The following is an 18602-nucleotide window of genomic DNA, read 5'->3' as shown; positions in this document are numbered from 1 at the left end:
GATGTAAAAACTTGTCACTGCCCTTTTCGTAATTTTTTATACTCAGTTGAGCAGAGCTCACAGAGTATATTAAGTTTGATTGGATAACGGTTGGTTGTACATATATAAAGGAATCGAGATAGATATAGACTTCCATATATCAAAATAATCAGGATCGAAAAAAAATTTGATTGAGCCATGTCCGTCCGTCCGTCCGTCCGTCCGTCCGTCCGTCCGTCCGTCCGTCCGTCCGTCCGTTAACACGATAACTTGAGTAAATTTTGAGGTATCTTGATGAAATTTGGTATGTAGGTTCCTGAGCACTCATCTCAGATCGCTATTTAAAATGAACGATATCGGACTATAACCACGCCCACTTTTTCGATATCGAAAATTTCGAAAAACCTAAAAAGTGCGATAATTCATTACAAAAGACAGATAAAACGACGAAACTTGGTAGATGGGTTGACGTTATGACGCAGAATAGAAAATTAGTAAGATTTTGGACAAAGGGCGTGGCACCGCCCACTTTTACAAGAAGGTAATTTAAAAGTTTTGCAAGCTGTAATTTAGCAGTCGTTGAAGATATCATGATGAAATTTGGCAGAAACGTTACTACTATTACTCTATATGTGCTAAATAAAAATTAGCAAAATTGGATGAAGAACACGCCCACTTTTTAAAAAAAAATTTTTTTTAATTCAAATTTTAACAAAAAATTTAATATCTTTACTGTATATAATTAAATTAAGTCAAAATTCAACTCCAGTAATGATATGATGCAACAAAATACAAAAATAAAAGAAAATTGCAAAATGGGCGTGGCTCCGCCCATTTTCATTTAGTTTGTCTAGAATACTTTTATTGCCATAAGTCGAACAAAAATTTACCAATCCTTCTCAAATTTGGTAGGAGCATAGACTCTATCACGGTAACTGTTCTCTGTGAAAATGGGCGAAATCGGTTGAAGCCACGCCCAGTTTTTATACACAGTCCACCGTCTGTCCTTCCGCTCGGCCGTTAACACAATAACTTGAGCAAAATCCGATATATCTTTACTAAACTTAGTCCATGTACTTACCTGAACTCACTTTTTCTTGGTATAAAAAATGGGCGAAATCTAACCATAACCACGCCCACTTTATCGATATCGAAAATTACGAAAAATGAAAAAAATGCCATAATTCTATACCAAATACGAAAAAATTGATGAAACATGGTAACTGGATTGGTTTATTGACGCAAAATATAACTTTGGAAAAAACTTTGTAAAATGGGTGTGACACCTACCATATTAAGTAGAAGAAAATGAAAAAGTTCTACAAGGCGAAATCAACAGCCCTTGGAATCTTGGCAGGAATACTGTTAGTGGTATTGCATATATAAATAAATTAGCAGTACCCGACAGATGATTTTCTGGATCACCTGGTCCACATTTTGGTCGATATCGCGAGAACGCTTTCACATATACATCTAAGGGCCACTCGCTTTTAAAACCCTCATTAATACCTTTAATTTGATATCCATATCGTACAAACACATACCAGAGTCACCCCTGTCCCACCCTAATGGCGATATCTCGAAAAGGCGTCCACCTATAGACCTAATGCCCACTCCCTCTTAAAATGCTCACTAACACCTTTCGTTTGATACCCATATCGTACAAACATTCTAGAGTCACCCCTGGCCCACCCTAATGGCGATATCTCGAAAAGGCGTCCACCTATAGACCTAGTGTCCACTCCCTCTTAAAATGCTCAGTAACACCTTTCGTTTGATACCCATATCGTACAAACATTCTAGAGTCACCCCTGGCCCACCCTAATGGCGATATCTCGAAAAGGCGTCCACCTATAGACCTAATGCCCACTCCCTCTTAAAATGCTCAGTAACACCTTTCGTTTGATACCCATATCGTACAAACATTCTAGAGTCACACCTGGCCCACCCTAATGGCGATATTTCGAAAAGGCGTCCACCCATAGAACTAAGGATTACTCCCTTTTAAAATACTCATTACCACCTTTCATTTGATACCCATATCGTACAAACACATTCTAGAGTCACCCTGGCCCACCCTAATGGCGATATCTCGAAAAGGCGTCCACCTATAGACCTAATGTCCACTCCCTCTTAAAAAGGTTAGTAACACCTTTCGTTTGATACCCATATCGTACAAACATTCTAGAGTCACCCCTGGCCCACCCTAATGGCGATATCTCGAAAAGGCGTCCACCTATAGACCTAATGTCCACTCCCTCTTAAAATGCTCAGTAACACCTTTCGTTTGATACCCATATCGTACAAACATTCTAGAGTCACCCCTGTCCCACCCTAATGGCGATATCTCGAAAAGGCGTCCACCTATAGACCTAATGCCCACTTCCTCTTAAAATGCTCAGTAACACCTTTCGTTTGATACCCATATCGTACAAACATTCTAGAGTCACGCCTGGCCCACCCTAATGGCGATATCTCGAAAAGGCGTCCACCTATAGAACTAAGGATTACTCCCTTTTAAAATACTCATTACCACCTTTCATTTGATACCCATATCGTACAAACACCTTCTAGAGTCACCCTGGCCCACCCTAATGGCGATATCTCGAAAAGGCGTTCACCTATAGACCTAATGCCCACTCCCTCTTAAAATGCTCAGTAACACCTTTCGTTTGATACCCATACCGTACAAACATTCTAGAGTCACCCTTGGCCCACCTTTATGGCGATATCTCGAAAAGGCGTCCACCTATAGAACTAAGGATTACTCCCTTTTAAAATACTCATTACCACCTTTCATTTGATACCCATTTCGTACAAACACATTCTAGAGTCACCCTGGCCCACCCTAATGGCGATATCTCGAAAAGGCGTCCACCTATAGACCTAATGCCCACTCCCTCTTAAAATGCTCAATAACACCTTTCGTTTGATACACATATCGTACAAACATTCTAGAGTCACCCTTGGTCCACCTTTATGGCGATATCCCTAAATGGCGTTCATCCATAGAACTATGGCCTACTCTCTCTTAAAATACTCTTTAATACCTTTCATTTGATACACATGTTATACAACCACATTCCAGGGTTACCCTAGATTGATTTTCCTTATTTTGTCTCCATAGCTCTCAACTGAGTATGTTATGTTCGGTTACACCCGAACTTAGCCTTCCTTACTTGTTGTTTCTAGTTTTGTTTTCAAACACTGCGATGAACTCTAAGCTAAAATTACTTAAAGGCTTGTAATTACGCCTAATTAGCTAGAGAAACTCATGCTTAAAATAGAACGTGCGTTTAGAAAATGTGAAAGAAAGGGTCTGAAATCATGTTATATATCACGCAAAACTATTCAGGCCTCCTCAAGCCGCATCTAAATTTAGGGCTTGTTTTGTGGAACCATTTTTTGTATTTTTCTAGAAAACCCCGAATTGTTATATTGCATGACTAAAAATTTTAGGCTAAATTATAAATGATTCCGAAACATATTCAAACTTTGTTGTACTAAATTGGGAACTAATCATTTTACTACTTCACATTTTTTAATTAAATTCTGTTTAAATTTTAAACTCCACTGTGCTATTAGTGTAAAAACTCTCAAAGTTAAAAAAAAAAAACTTTAAAGTTTAAAAAATTCTAAACATGAAACTTAGTGACAGTTACGGTTGAACAGCAAAACTAAAAAAAGTTTAAAAATCTAAAAATGGAAATTTGTATATAATTCTGGGTTTAAAATAAAACCTAAAAGTTTGAGATTACAATCGAAAATCTAAAACAAAAAAAAAAAAAAAAAAAATAAAATAAAATGTTTGTGAAAAGTGCGGCACGGCAAATATGATTTTTTTTAAATATTATGTTATACGTAGAAAATAGTATGATGTGTTTCGTTATACAGATGTGATAGATCAGTGTGTGGAGCGCACGACCCTCATACAGACCACTTCGACTAGAAATCTGACGGCGGACAGCACAATTTTCCTTTTTCTGTTAAAACCGTTAAAACCCTCTTTTTAGTAAAAACCGGTATATCCTAAATTTTAAACCAAATTTCGTTCTGTCATATAAATATGTAGTACAAAAAAGTTTCAGATTTAGGGGTATATTATGTATAACGCAACCAATCATATTTTCACGTTTGAAAAGGCAGACAGTGGGCCTGAGAGACTTTTGTGAAATGTTCACTATTTTAAAGTGTTGAATGCTAATGTCAGTGACAGCGTCGCAAAGTGTCACGTCGTCATACATAATCTGGCCCTAAGGCTCAAAATTTTTACAATTTTAACCTTATACCTAAACTTTTTTTTTATACTCAGTTGAGCAGAGCTCACAGAGTATATTAAGTTTGATTGGATAACGGTTGGTTGTACATATATAAAGGAATCGAGATAGATATAGACTTCCATATATCAAAATAATCAGGATCGAAAAAAAATTTGATTGAGCCATGTCCGTCCGTCCGTCCGTTAACACGATAACTTGAGTAAATTTTGAGGTATCTTGATGAAATTTGGTATGTAGGTTCCTGAGCGCTCATCTCAGATCGCTATTTAAAATGAACGATATCGGACTATAACCACGCCCACTTTTTCGATATCGAAAATTTCGATAAACCGAAAAAGTGCGATAATTCATTACAAAAGACAGATAAAGCGACGAAACTTGGTAGGTGAGTTGATATTATGACGCAGAATAGAAAATTTGTAAAATTTTGGACAATGGGCGTGGCACCGCCCACTTTTAAAAGAAGGTAATTTAAAACTTTTGCAAGCTGTAATTTGGCAGTCGTTGAAGATATCATGATGAAATTTGGCAGGAATGTTACTGCTATTACTGTATGTACGCATAATAAAAATTAGCATAATTGGAGAAGGACCACGGCCACTTTAAAAAAAAAATTTTTTTTAAAGTAAAATTTTAACAAAAAATTTAATATCTTTACAGTATATAAGTAAATTATGTCAACATTCAACGCCAGTAATGATATGGTGCAACAAAATACAAAAATAAAAGAAAATTTCAAAATGGGCGTGGCTCCGCCCTTTTTCATTTAATTTCTCTAGGATAATTTTACCGCCATAAGTTGAACAAAAATTAACCAATCCTTTTGAAATTTGGTAGGGGCATAGATTTTATGACGTTAACTGGGCGAAATCGGTTGATGCCACGCCCAGTTTTTATACACAGTCGTCCGTCTGTCCTTCCGCATGGCCGTTAACACGATAACTTGAGCAAAAATCGACATATCTTTAATGAACTTAGTTCACGTGCTTACTTGAACTCACTTTATCTCGGTATGAAAAATGAACGAAATCTGACTATGACCACGCCCACTTTTTCGATATCGAAAATTACGAAAAATTAAAAAAATGCCATAATTCTATACCAAATACGAAAAAAGGGATGAAACATGGTAAGGTAATTGGATTGTTTTATTGACGCGAAATATAACTTTAGAAAAAACTTTATAAAATGGTTGTGACACCTACCATATTAAGTAGAAGAAAAAGAAAAAGTTCTGCAGGGCGAAATAAAAAACCCTTAAAATCTTGGCAGGTACTACATATATAAATAAATTAGCGGTATCCAACAGATGATGTTCTGGGTCACCCTGGTCCACATTTTGGTCGATATCTGGAAAACTCCTTCACATATACAACTACCACCACTCCCTTTTAAAACTCTCATTAATACCTTTAATTTGATACCCATATCGTACAAACTCATTCTAGAGTCACCCCTGGTCCACCTTTATGGCGATATCTCAAAAAGGCGAACACCTATATAACGAGGGCCCACTGCCTTTTAAAAATACTCATTAACACCTTTCATTTGATACCCATATTGCACAAAAGCATTCTAGGGTCACCCCAGCTCCACCGTTATGGCGATATCTCGAAACGGCGTCCACCTATGGAACTAAGGATTACTCCCTTTTAAAATACTCATTAACACCTTTCTTTTGATACCCATATTGTACAAACAAATTTTGGGGTCACCCCTGGTCCACCTTTATGGCGATATCTCGAAAATGCGACCACCTATACAACAACCACCACTCCCTTTTAAAACCCTCATTAATACCATTAATTTGATACCCATATCGTACAAACACATTCTAGAGTCACCCCTGGTCCACCTTTATGGCTATATTTCGAAACGGCGTCCACCTATAGAACTAAGGCCCACTCCCTTTTAAAATACTCATTAACACCTTTCGTTTGATGCCCGTATTGTACAAACAAATTCTAGGGCATCCCTGGTCCACCTTTATGGCGATATCTCGAAACGGCGTCCACCTATGGAACTAAGGATTACTCCCTTTTAAAATACTCATTAACACCTTTCATTTGATACCCATATCGTACAAACGCATTCTAGAGTCACCCCTGGTCCACCTTTATGGCGATATCTCGAAAAGGCGACCACCTATACAACAACCACCACTCCCTTTTAAAACCCTAATTAATACCTTTAATTTGATACCCATATCGTACAAACACATTCTAGAGTCACCCCTGGTCCACCTTTATGGCGATATTTCGAAACGGCATCCACATATAGAACTAAGGCCCACTCCCTTTTAAAATACTCATTAACACCTTTCATTTGATACCCATATCGTACAAACGCATTCTAGAGTCAACCCTGATCCACCTTTATGGCTATATCCCTAAATGGCGTCCACCTATAAAACTATGGCCCACTCCCTCATAAAATACTCTTTAATGCCTTTCATTTGATACACATCTCATACAAACACATTCCAGGGTTTCCCTCGGTTCATTTTCCTACATGGTTATTTTCCCTTATGTTGTCACCATAGCTCTCAACTGAGTATGTAATGTTCGGTTACACCCGAACTTAACCTTCCTTACTTGTTTTTTTTATTAAGGTGTTCCAAAAACTAAAGGAGCAGAAATACGGTCGTGATTTCCTTTTTTTCAATTAAATGGCATTTTATATATCTGCAAGTGTTAACAACGAACATCCGAAGAGATTTTCGAAAATAAAGTCATATAAACTTGAAAGAAAAAAAACGTATCCCTTTAAAATAAGCACATGCATACAATTTTACGCTTTTAAGTAATACATAAATTGAACTTATTTCACAAAGTTCTAGTTTATAAGCTCGCAAGTCCATACCTTTGATTTGGGAAATCAACTTAAGCCTCAATCTCTTCAAAAAAATTGCTTTGGTTTGATACCCTGCCCGGCACTGTACCATCCCCGAAGGAAAAACTCTAGTTCAAAGCTGGTGCAATTCTACTGCATGCAGAACCACTAATAGTTCGCCCTATATCTCTTTTACATGCTTTCAACTGGCGATATCCTAGGCCGCGAAAATTTTCCCCGTTGCATAGTTCCGAATTAGTTGAAAAATGTGCCGGAATATAATTCTACAAATTGCTTCCAGTATGATCATACCGAACCAGTGGGAATGCTTTTAAAGTGGAACGAAAGAACGAAGTTCCTTAAAGCTAGTATACGGAGTTTATTAAGTATATCGTCTTATGACATACATGTTAAATATGCAATATGAAATCCAAACGGTCTATTATGTCTAGTTCTGAACCAGAAATTGTATGACTAGTTACTGACTACCCCTCAGGGATGTTATTATTGCATATATGAGACGATTCGGGCACTGATCAGCTCAAGGTAACTTTAAATGTTACTATGCTACTTTTCCTGTTTTCCGATTCATGTAGTTGAGTTTATTTTATGCTACATTTAGAATTTCCCCCAACATTAAAATACAAAATTTTTAATCAGCGCAACTCTCTGTGATTTCAATTATTTTTAGCTTTGAGCGCTCATTTGGCCCAAAGCTATAAGTATAATACATTTAATAAGCCAAACAGCCTAAATATGAGGACATATCAAATTTATAAAAAAAAATCATACAAAATCTCTAACTAAGTATGTATCTCTCCATCTATTTTGCCCGCAGATCCGCCCGTATGCAAATCTGAATCGACAACTATACGCGCCGCCCTCAAACAAACCATCAATATTACGTGTCAAGTGGACTCGAATCCACTTGATAATCTAAATTACAGATGGCATTTCAACAATTCACTAGAGAGGCTCATTGAATTGCCTACAACGATGGCAACAGCGCCAGCCTCTATGCCGCTACACTTGTATCCGGATGAAGGAGCGACTGTAACCGGATATTATCAGCGTAGCAAACGGAAACATGGTCATACACAAAAATTTCTGCTTGGCCGACATGGACGTATTGCTGCGGCAAGCGGCAGTCATAGCGGCAACGCATGGTCTAATATACATTTTGAAAATGGCGCTGAACATGAAACGCCTACACAATATGTCGACGAATACGATGATGATGCTGATAATGATGATGCTGGCGATTTTATGGAAAATAATGAAAATGCTGAGCAATCGCATTCAGCGGATGATGATGAACAGCTGTCAGCAAATGAACAGTCACCACATACACGTATGGTTTATTCAAATTTGATATATAAAAATCGTTTAGATCGACAACATCATGGTCAGCATCAACAACAGCAGCCTACACAACAGCAACTATATCCTCCACATGAACCACAAAAATTGTTAGCGCATCAACATCAACAACAGGGACGCATTGCAGTCGGTGGAGGTGCTGACGGTGGTACTGCTACCGGACATGACATCCATCCGCATAGCAATCAATTTCAAGTGGTCGAACGTAAACGACTGACAACTGCGCTACATAAAAAGCAACATCATCGCACAATGGGCGCTGCCACAATAACCACTCATCCAACATCGTTGCCACCGCTACATAATATCTATAGCTATCATATAGATTCGTATGACAGCTTTGGTGCAATCTCATGTGTGGCGAGTAATGCAATGGGTCATAGTGAGCCTTGTTGGTATCACATACAACCGGCAGGTAAGTGAAAATATTGATACAAAATGTTTGCGTATATGTGTACGTATGTGTTCCCCGACGTATATTTGTGCGTATTTATTTATTTATATATGTATACTTTCGAGTTCGAACTGCTATGAGTGTCTGGAACAAATTTGCAAAAGGCCGTAAATGAATTTTTTTTTTATATAAATTAAGTGGTAAATATGTATTTGCAAGTTTTTGGGTATTTCTGTTTATGGAAAGAAATATACACACATTTACAGTAGAAAGCAAAAAAATAGCAGCATCATATTTTAAAAAATTTCGTCAATTAAATTCTTCCTCTTTTCAGTTTTGATATCTAAAAAACTATTGAATTTTGTAGCTTAAACTATGTCAACCAATCTCAAAATGTTTTCGAAAATATTACAAATTCGAGATAATTTTATGAAAGTTTCGTAGTTTTCATTTGAAGTTCTCTTAATTCCTTTGGGTATGCAGTTTTGTACCGCAATCAATTTCAGTCTAAAAAGGTCTCTCTAGGTCGCATTGATTTTTGAAATTTTGTTTCCAAAGCGTGTTTTAGATTTTCCTCCATACAAAGCGTGAAATATTTTTTTTATATATAAAAGATAATCTGCAACACCATGAAAACTGTTAGACTAAAATGCATTGTAATGCTAGACAGCATACTCAAAAAAAAGAAATAAAAAATTTGAGAGCTCCAAATAAAAAGTTCGAATTTTTTTGAAAACGCTTTTGAGATTGGTATGCATAGTTTCAATTACAAATTTCATAAGAAGTTTTTTCTTAAAATTCTAAAATAATAAAATTATATTAATTAACAAAATAGGTCAACTGTTCTCGTTAGGTTCCATGTTGCTCGACATGTCAAAAATTAAAAAAAAATTTTAAAATACAACTATATTTTTGGCTTAAACTGATTGTTTTGCTTGGTTCATTAAATAAAATTCAATCAAAAATTTATTCAATACAAATCGTTAAAATTTGCTCAACACTTCCACTAACTCATACATATATATGCATTACATATATATATTTATGTATAAATTTATACAGCGCAGATACTTTTAGGTCCTTTGGGGTACACTTTTCAGTCACTCACGCCGCAGTTCTAGAAAACTCAATTAAAATTTTTCCATTGCCACAATTGAGAAACCAACGCGCTGCACTCATTTGTGTCTTGTAGCATTTTTTGTTTAAATTAATTAAAGTCAAAAGGTCAACAGTAACTCATATACGCCTGCATACGTATTTACATTAGGGTGGCCCTTCGTTGTATGGAGGGAAAAAAAATGTTTGGATTCTTGATCTCACCCCCTAAAAATATGCGAATAGCTCAAAAACGAATATATACAAAGGTTTAGGCCAATCGAAAAGATTTAGAGGTGGCGCAAAGGGCTTGAAATCCTGAAAAATTACGAATTTTTACAATTTCGTTATTCAGGGTTCCATATTTCTAAACCCTACGAAAATTTGCTGCTTTTCCATACCGTAATAAGATCTGTGTTTTCTTACTTTTCTAAGATGGCCACAATCTTCAAAATCGGTCGATCAATAACAGAGTTACAGGGCAAAGTATATATTGCTTATGACAAACAAATATGAAAAGTAAATTAAGTCTGTGCAAATGTGTTTATCAGTGAATCGTATACACAAATACATAAGTTTATTTATTTGAAAAAGTATACACATATATTTTTTTATAAATTTTCTTTCGAAATGCGTGATGCCACAACAAATTCAAGCCTGCACTGCAACTTTTTCTTGCAACAAGCATGTCGAAAGAAATTTTAAAAAAAGTATAAAGAAATGAAAATATATATTTTAAAATTGCAAACAACTACAAAAAATTTCTTTGTCGTTTTCTTATTAAAACTATACTGCTCTTGAATGAACAAATTTTGAATATAGGTTTTTTTTAAATAGATAAATTGCGGCAATTTGCATTGGCATGGAAAACCACTTCCACAAATAACAGGTCGTGAAAAGGTGAAACGACTACCAGTTTTTGTTGCTTACAGGAATGGTGAACAGTTAATAGGAGCAACAAATTAGCAACAGGCTCGGAAATATCTGACACGTTGTATGAACTGTTATTTGAATGGGATCTGAAGGATGATATTGTGGCCTGTTGTTTTGATACGTCATCGGTTAACACAGGCGTTATAAAAGGAGCTGCAACGTTATTAGAAAAAAAACTTGAGGGAAAGTTTTTTTATCTAACTTGTCGTCATCATATTTATGAAATTCTGCTGAGAGTTATTTTCCAGTAAATACTAGTAAGGACGTACAGTTATTTCGGCGATTTCAAGAAAATTGCAAACACCTCGATTAGAGATTTGCTACAAAATAACGAATAACAAAATTACTTTTAAGCGATAGCAAAGATACTATCTTAAAAAACCCTCTAAGGAATAGTTGAAAAACAAAATAGTAAGAGATGACTATAGGGAATTATTGGAATTAACGTCTATATGTCTAGGAGCAAGTGATGGCATAAAGTTTCGTACACCAAAGCCCACTCATCATGCTTGGTAGATGTCTAAGGCATTGTATTGCTTAAAAATCTATTTTTTTGGTGAACAGTTTAAACTAACGAAGTATGAAGAGAATTCGATAGCAAGTATATGCGCGTTTGTTATACAATTCTATGTTAAGCTTTGGTTTTACTGTACTAATCCTCATAGAGCACCTCTTCAAGATTTATCTTTTATTAGAGAAATTTATAAATACAGAAATGTTAATAAAAAATATCTGACATTGCAATAAAAAAGATTTGTAACCACCTATGGCACCTGTCTGAAGAATGTATTGCATTCGCATTGTTCGATGATGACGTCTCTTGTACCACGAAGAAAAAGATTGTGGAAAAATCAAAAGCATAGACAACTGCGACAAGGAAACAGAAAATTTAAAGATGTTACACTTAAGGCCCAGTGAAATCAATAAATTCATAGAAAAAGAACTACACGATTTTGTAACAGGAAATACAATTCATTTTTTGGTCGGTTTGGGATATCATCTCAATTTCTGGAGGTAGATCCACTATACTGGGGGGGATACAGGATCCTATAGAAGAGCTAAGGATACTGTTATAAATATAAAAGTAGTTAACGACGCAGCAGAACGGGGAGTAAAGCTTATGGAAGAATATAGCAGAATACTTACAAATGACGAACAAGAAAAACAATATTTTTTACAAGTTGTAACTGATTACAAAAAACAATTTGAATCACATACTAAATCATCATTAATTAGATCCTTGGAAATAATATCATATAATATACGTGTCAGCTAAAGTTTCACAAAATATATGTATATGTTTTAAAAATGTATTTACAAAAAAAATGTATAAAAAATAAATTTAAAACAAACTCATTTACGTATACTAATTATATACACATTCTTGAAGTAATGACACCGTATTTAAGGCATAATTTATTTTATAAATTTATTATTATTTGACCAATTTTTGTTGTTTTAGATTTATTTGAAAGCCAAATATCTCTAGAACTTACTAATATAATAACACGATAAATTTCGTTTCTCCCATAACAAATGAAGTAGGGTTGACCAAATTTAAGAAATTGTAAAAATTCGTCAGTTTTCAGGACTTCCAGCTCTTTACGCTACCTCTAACCCTTTTTCGATTGACCTAAAACTTTGTAAATTCTAGTTTTTAGGCTATTCGCATATTTCTAGGGGGTCTAGGGATTCTTGATCGGAACACTTTGGAAAATAAGGGCCACCCTAATGTACATTCGTATTTCATGTTATTTATATAACTACTAATGTACATTACAAACCAAAAGAACCAAAAACGAAATTCTCACACTTACATTAAAAAAACACACTCTCAGTTGTTTGTGTAGTTAAATTAAGCTAGAGGGCACTTATTACACTTCATCTCTCTTCATTGCCTCGAGAGCACCGTGAAGCCACAAAACATTAACGAACAAAAAAATGTTTAGTACCGAAATTAGGTACTTGTCAAGTTTTCACAATTAGCGTGGCTCAATTAATAAAGATTTGATGGAACTTTACCACCTTTCGTGGTATTTAAGCCGTTATATTAATTTACTAAGAGAAGCTCTATGTTTTGAGCTGCAAGTGCACGGCTGGAGGATAGTGTAGGAAAATTCAAACTGTCTAGATATACTCTGCAATTATCTAGATATACTAAGCAATTTAAAGCCTGTGTCTAGGGCCTAGATATCTTCAAGTCTGAAAAACATATTTGCCCATTTAGGAGCGATGCCCCATATATTGGCTTTAAAATGCTTGCTCAACAAAAGTTGAGCCAGAATTGAACTCGTATTGTACCAACACGCTTGGTGGTGAAGAAACTTGTAGATAAGAAGTGTACCTACCGGCCTTCGGAGTAAAATTATGTCAACTCGTTTGCCGCTGGCGTAGAAATAGAAGGCCTTACAACAAATATTCAAAAACAGAACATGACGTACATCGAGATTTCAGACTTTCCAGACAGTTTCAGAGAGTCCTTTTATGCGGAGCAAGTTAATTTCAATATGGTTTATATGTTTATTTAAATTTTTAATTAATTTGTCATAGTAATATTCGTCATAAAGAAATCGTGCTTGTTCGAAATTACAGCAGAATCTTACCCGGTGCGTGCTTTTAAGAGTCGCCTTTAACGTTTTGATATCATGCGAAGTGACAACTACGACCTTTGGCAGAGCTTTAGAACGCATCCTCAACTGTCTCAATCATGGTTCTTAACCATCGCGGAACCATACAAGGTGGCAGTACGGTGAAATACATATACACATGTATAAAAATTCCATATAATTTGCCTTTGTAAATCGATGGACTAATGTCAAAATCGTACTGTATCGAGCTTTGTGAAAGGAGCTTCGTCGGATTCTCAACGATTTCTCACGATATGGGAAAGTTACTATTTTATTTTTGCTTTATAATCAAAAGCAAACTATAATGTACTAGTTATCGGCCTAACAACTCCGAGTCATCCTCTTCTTATTGGTTTCTTATCGACGGATTACTAACGTATCTGTCCGTATCTATCGTCGACGAGTCGTCGTAAACAATTCTTAACAAGCCAATAACAAATTGGGAACGGTACGATAAGAAACCGTGTAATTTTCGATGGCAAGTAAATCACATTTTGATAAAAATTCGATAACAAATCGATAAGTTCTCTGTAGCAAATCGATGACACTATCGGCATTTAATACTCCGATAACCTTTCCATAACAAATGGATAATTTTTTTCAAATAAATCGAAAAGTTTTCTTTTTTGCATAGGAAATCGTTAACTTTTCGATTAAAAACCGATTACTCATCGCTAACTTATGCTAATAATGGCCAATTTTTAAAAGTTCGAAGTCTTTTCGATTACATGCTTAGTCGCTTTCGCATACTAATTTCGAATAAATAAGCGGCGCTTAACCTGGCGGAAGTTGGCTTTATGCTAAGAGAAGTTTCACTGTATATAGAAGCGCACACCTACATACAGCAGCGTACACATAAACAGCAGTGAAAATGTTTATCAAATTTCGTCAACCAAACTCTTTTATTTTCTATTTTCCATAATTTAAGAACAATAATTCATGAATTTCGAATATAAGCCTTTGGAAACTAGCGTAAAAACGTTTTCAAAAAAAAAGTAACTTCGAAAAATTTTGACGAAAATTTTGAACAATTTACATAAAGTTTTTCGAATTTTGTTTGTTTGCATTTTTGCACCGCAATCAATATGGGTCTACAAAAGTACAAGTCATAGGTTTCTCAATATTCACGTGAATTTTTTACCTCCATACATAGTATGAACAACTTTTCCTGTATGGAAGCAAATCTAAAACAACCCTCGGAAAAAAGTTGTTAAAAGTCATTGCTAGTTTTGGGAGACCTGTAATTATATTTTGTTAAACTAATACATTTTCTTAAACTGGAATTGATTGGGCTACAAAACTGCATACTCAAAATAGTTAAGAAAGTTCGAAATAACAAGTTCGAAATTTTCGTAATCGTTTTTCGAATATTTTCGAAAACGTTTTTGAGATTGGTTTCATTTCCAAAGTTCTTAGCAATTTTTTCTTCTATATTTTGTTAAAATAAAATTGATTGGGCAACAAAACTGCATACTCAAAATAGCTAAGACAGTTCGCAATAACAAGTTCGAAATTTTCGTAATCTTTCTTCGATTTTTCGAATATTTTCGAAAAAGTTTTTGAGATTGGTTTTCACTGTTTCTATTCCAAACTTCTTAGCAATTTTTTCTTAAATTGTTTTCCACTTTTTAAAATTGCCACTGTATGTTTGTATAGTGAGAGGTGCTGTTAAGTAAAAGTAAAACTGAAACAACCGCACAAACACAAACGACTCTTAATAATTAAGACTAACAACTCAAGTAACCATAAGTGTTAGGCAAGTGCGGGCATACCATGTTAGGCTTAGAATTAGAGAGAAGCGTTTGGTAAAGAAAAAAATAAAATAAAAGTAAAAAAGGCAAACTTAATAAAAAAAACTTGGTGCTGCATTGTTTATTTAAAAGTGTGAGAGCGTGCTTAAAAGCCTATATATCTAGCTTAAGCATTTATATGCATTTTTACTAACGTGCACGCATATAAGTAAAAAAGCATACGAACACCAAACGTAGTATACGTATAAGTACATAAAAAAAAAAAATAAAAAATAAACTCTAAACGCCCTACAGTCTGGCTACAATCTCTAAACAAATGTTAGTGTGCGTTAACTAGAAATATCTAGCCATTCTCAAGTATACATATATATTGTTTTGAACTTGCAACTGAAAAGCAATCCTCTACATTCGCCCTATTACTTTTGTGCATGTGTTTGTCAGTGCTTTTGCGTGAGTTGGTTGTGGTTGCCACCTGGTTTGTTTAGTTGGTTTTTGATTCAATTTAACTGCTTATCTAGCGGCTTGTAAGCTTTTGTTTTACTTCCTTCAGCACATTGCTTTGTCGTACACATAGATATAGTAGTACTGCTTACGTAGTACCCAACAAAAAATTTACCTTTTATTTCATTAACATGCTTGCAAAACCTTTTTGAGGTGCACTCCTGTTGACTGACTTAGGATACTTTCTCTAGTAAACGATGATATGTATACTGCTAATAGGCTACCAAGACTAAGACTTATACTTTTAACGCCTTTAAGCAATTAAATTGACAAAAATAAGTTCGTTGCACTGTTGTTGTCTTGAGAGCAATGAAAACGGTTCAATATAAAAAAATCGATTTCACTATAATTGATTTGCCAGTAGTCTTCAATAATTGCTTTAATCTACGATATAGCTGTCATAGGAAGCATCGCTGCCGTGGAATGACTTAAATATGATATAAATACTTACACGTTTTTGTTGCCGGGTACTTACAGCTGCGAACAGGTAAATTGCAGTGGAAACATTTATCAAATTTCGTCAATTTACTTTTTTATTTTGATTTTGGTATTTAAAAAAAAATTATGTGAATTTCCTAATAGAAACTTTGAAAAACCTTTCTCAAAAACAATTACGAAAAAATCGAAAATTCGAGATAGTTTTTTAAAAATTTTGGAGTACTCTGAAATTTTTGAATACGCAGTTTTCTATCCTAATCAGTTTGAGTCCAATCAAGAACAAATACGAGTTCTCCCAAAATCCGCTGTTCTTTTTCACAATTTTTTTTTTCTCCGAAGGCTGTTGCGGATATTTTTCCATTTTACACTTTGGAAGAACATCTTAAAAGCGCTCCGAAAACGAGTCGGTCAAAAATCAAAACGAATTTTGAGAAATCCAAAACTTCTGCTTTGTTAGACTTATGCCCGGTTTTTTAGTGCGTATACTATAGTTAAATTTGATTAGAGTACAACCCTGCCACTTCAGCCGGTTTAGCTGAGATAAGCTGCAAAATTTAATGTTATCGAGCAAAGTAGCAAAGTTAAACTCTAGTTAACTTTAACTGTAGTAAAACCTCGCACTGAAAAACTGGGCATAAATTGTATTGAGTTACAAAACAGCATATTCGAAAAAACGTTTGAAGACAATCTCTAAAAATTTTCGAACTTTTTTAGATTCTACTTGATATTGGCTTGCATAGTTAAAGTAACAAAATTTGTAGAAGTTTTTTCCTAAAATATCGAAAATAAAAAAAAAACAATTTTTATTGCCGAATTTTCAATGAAATTTAAACTGCAATTTTTCTGTTTGCTGCTGTACATATTGCACATTGTTTTGTAGTGGTTTCGTTTGCTTATGCTCTTGAAGCATATTCGTTGCAAAGTGTGCTTGTAAAAAATTACAAAAAGAAATATAATAAACAACAAAAAGAACCGCAATTGCTTACTTTGAAGAGGGGGTGATTTCATTTACCCCTCTCTGCTTTCCCCTGTTATATACATAAAACTAGTCGATGTTATGCATCTACTAAGATGAAATATACGGATGCAACGAACGGGTTTTTCGTTGTTGTTTCTTAAGTTTTAACCACCACTTGACGTGCTTTTTGTGTGCCACGCTCAAGTGCACTATTGACCCTAAAAGGTTGTGCGACTATGTGAAGAGCCAAGAAAGTATTACTTAACTACAACCTTAACATAAATGATGATGGCGTTTTTAATGGCAGTGGTGGTAAAACTTTGAGAGCAGCTAGTAAATATCTGCATGACATTTTATAGTTAAATTTAGTTGGAGCTAAACTACGATAATAAGGAATAGGCAGTGGGAGGATGTTTATATATTCAATGCCACTATTAAATTGATCATAGGCACACTTTTGCTCCGAAAACTAACTGTGGACTATATACTCGAAATATGAAGCAGTCCAATACACGATGAGAATGAATAAAGAAAAATACGACAGGTTAGATTGTGAAATCGAGGTATTGAGGTTAATTTAGGTTAGCTAGCACAGTCGGAGAAGCGCGTTTGGACACATGGCGTAAACTATAACCATTTTGACTCAGAAAAAATCCTCTGAAGATACACCATAATGCCCTTGCCTACATTTTGTAAAAGCAGGATAGACAAACAGAAAGTGAATCGACAATTTTACCACATTATCCTCCATGAAACTGCAGCCGAAAGAATTTTTCATGAAAGTAAGTTAAAAATCCCCCAAACACCATTTAAATATCAGCCATAATAAACCGTATTACGTTGGAAAACTGCTTGCCACTTCTTGTCAGAAATATTTCGCTATTTTACATGTGTTTGCGTCTTCCCACCGTTTACCTTAACTGAGGCCTCGCTGTCCAGGAGCAGATCCTACGTGGAAAGCGTAGCAATGCGTACCCGCGATAGAGCAATGGATTGGGACCCAGATGACCCTACTTTTTAATTAGTTCGATGCAAACGCTAGCAAGGTAAGGTAGTCTTAAAGAAGCAACATCCGCTTGATGCCCCTAACCCAGATAACCCTAAAAGTTACTCAGGCGAGAACTTTTGATTTTTTTTTGGAAATGTCTGTTTAAAACCGCTATAGAAAGAGACTCTGATACTTTTTTTTTTTTAATTTTTTTTTTATTGTTTTAGAGGTGTACTATATATAGTACATTAGGAATATAAGGGATAAAAACATATTTTTATTTATTGGAATGGAAGTTTACAAAAAACTTTCTATGTACTCCAATATTGCATTTTACACATCTTGTAGTGGTTTTTTGATGGCAATATCCACATCGGGTTTGTTTTTCCTGTGGCTCTACAAGATGATCCATACGGTCGTAGCGAATCTCGGCTTATTTAGGGCAA

The 18602-nt window shown here is 35.1% G+C and overlaps 1 protein-coding gene across 1 annotated transcript in view; it reads left to right on the top strand.

The window, feature by feature from the left end:
• Positions 1 to 18602, top strand: part of side-V (sidestep V) — a 494192-nt gene that overhangs the window by 405081 nt on the left and 70509 nt on the right. Inside the window, exon 10 of the mRNA XM_067777067.1 lies at positions 7930 to 8886. Within this exon, the coding sequence (XP_067633168.1) occupies positions 7930 to 8886 (957 nt within the window). The remainder of the gene's footprint in view (positions 1 to 7929; positions 8887 to 18602) is intronic.

The sequence above is a fragment of the Eurosta solidaginis genome, chromosome 3, assembly GCF_040869045.1.
Source record: "Eurosta solidaginis isolate ZX-2024a chromosome 3, ASM4086904v1, whole genome shotgun sequence".
Lineage (NCBI taxonomy): Eukaryota > Metazoa > Arthropoda > Insecta > Diptera > Tephritidae > Eurosta > Eurosta solidaginis.
This window is presented reverse-complemented; position numbering and strand designations above follow the sequence as displayed.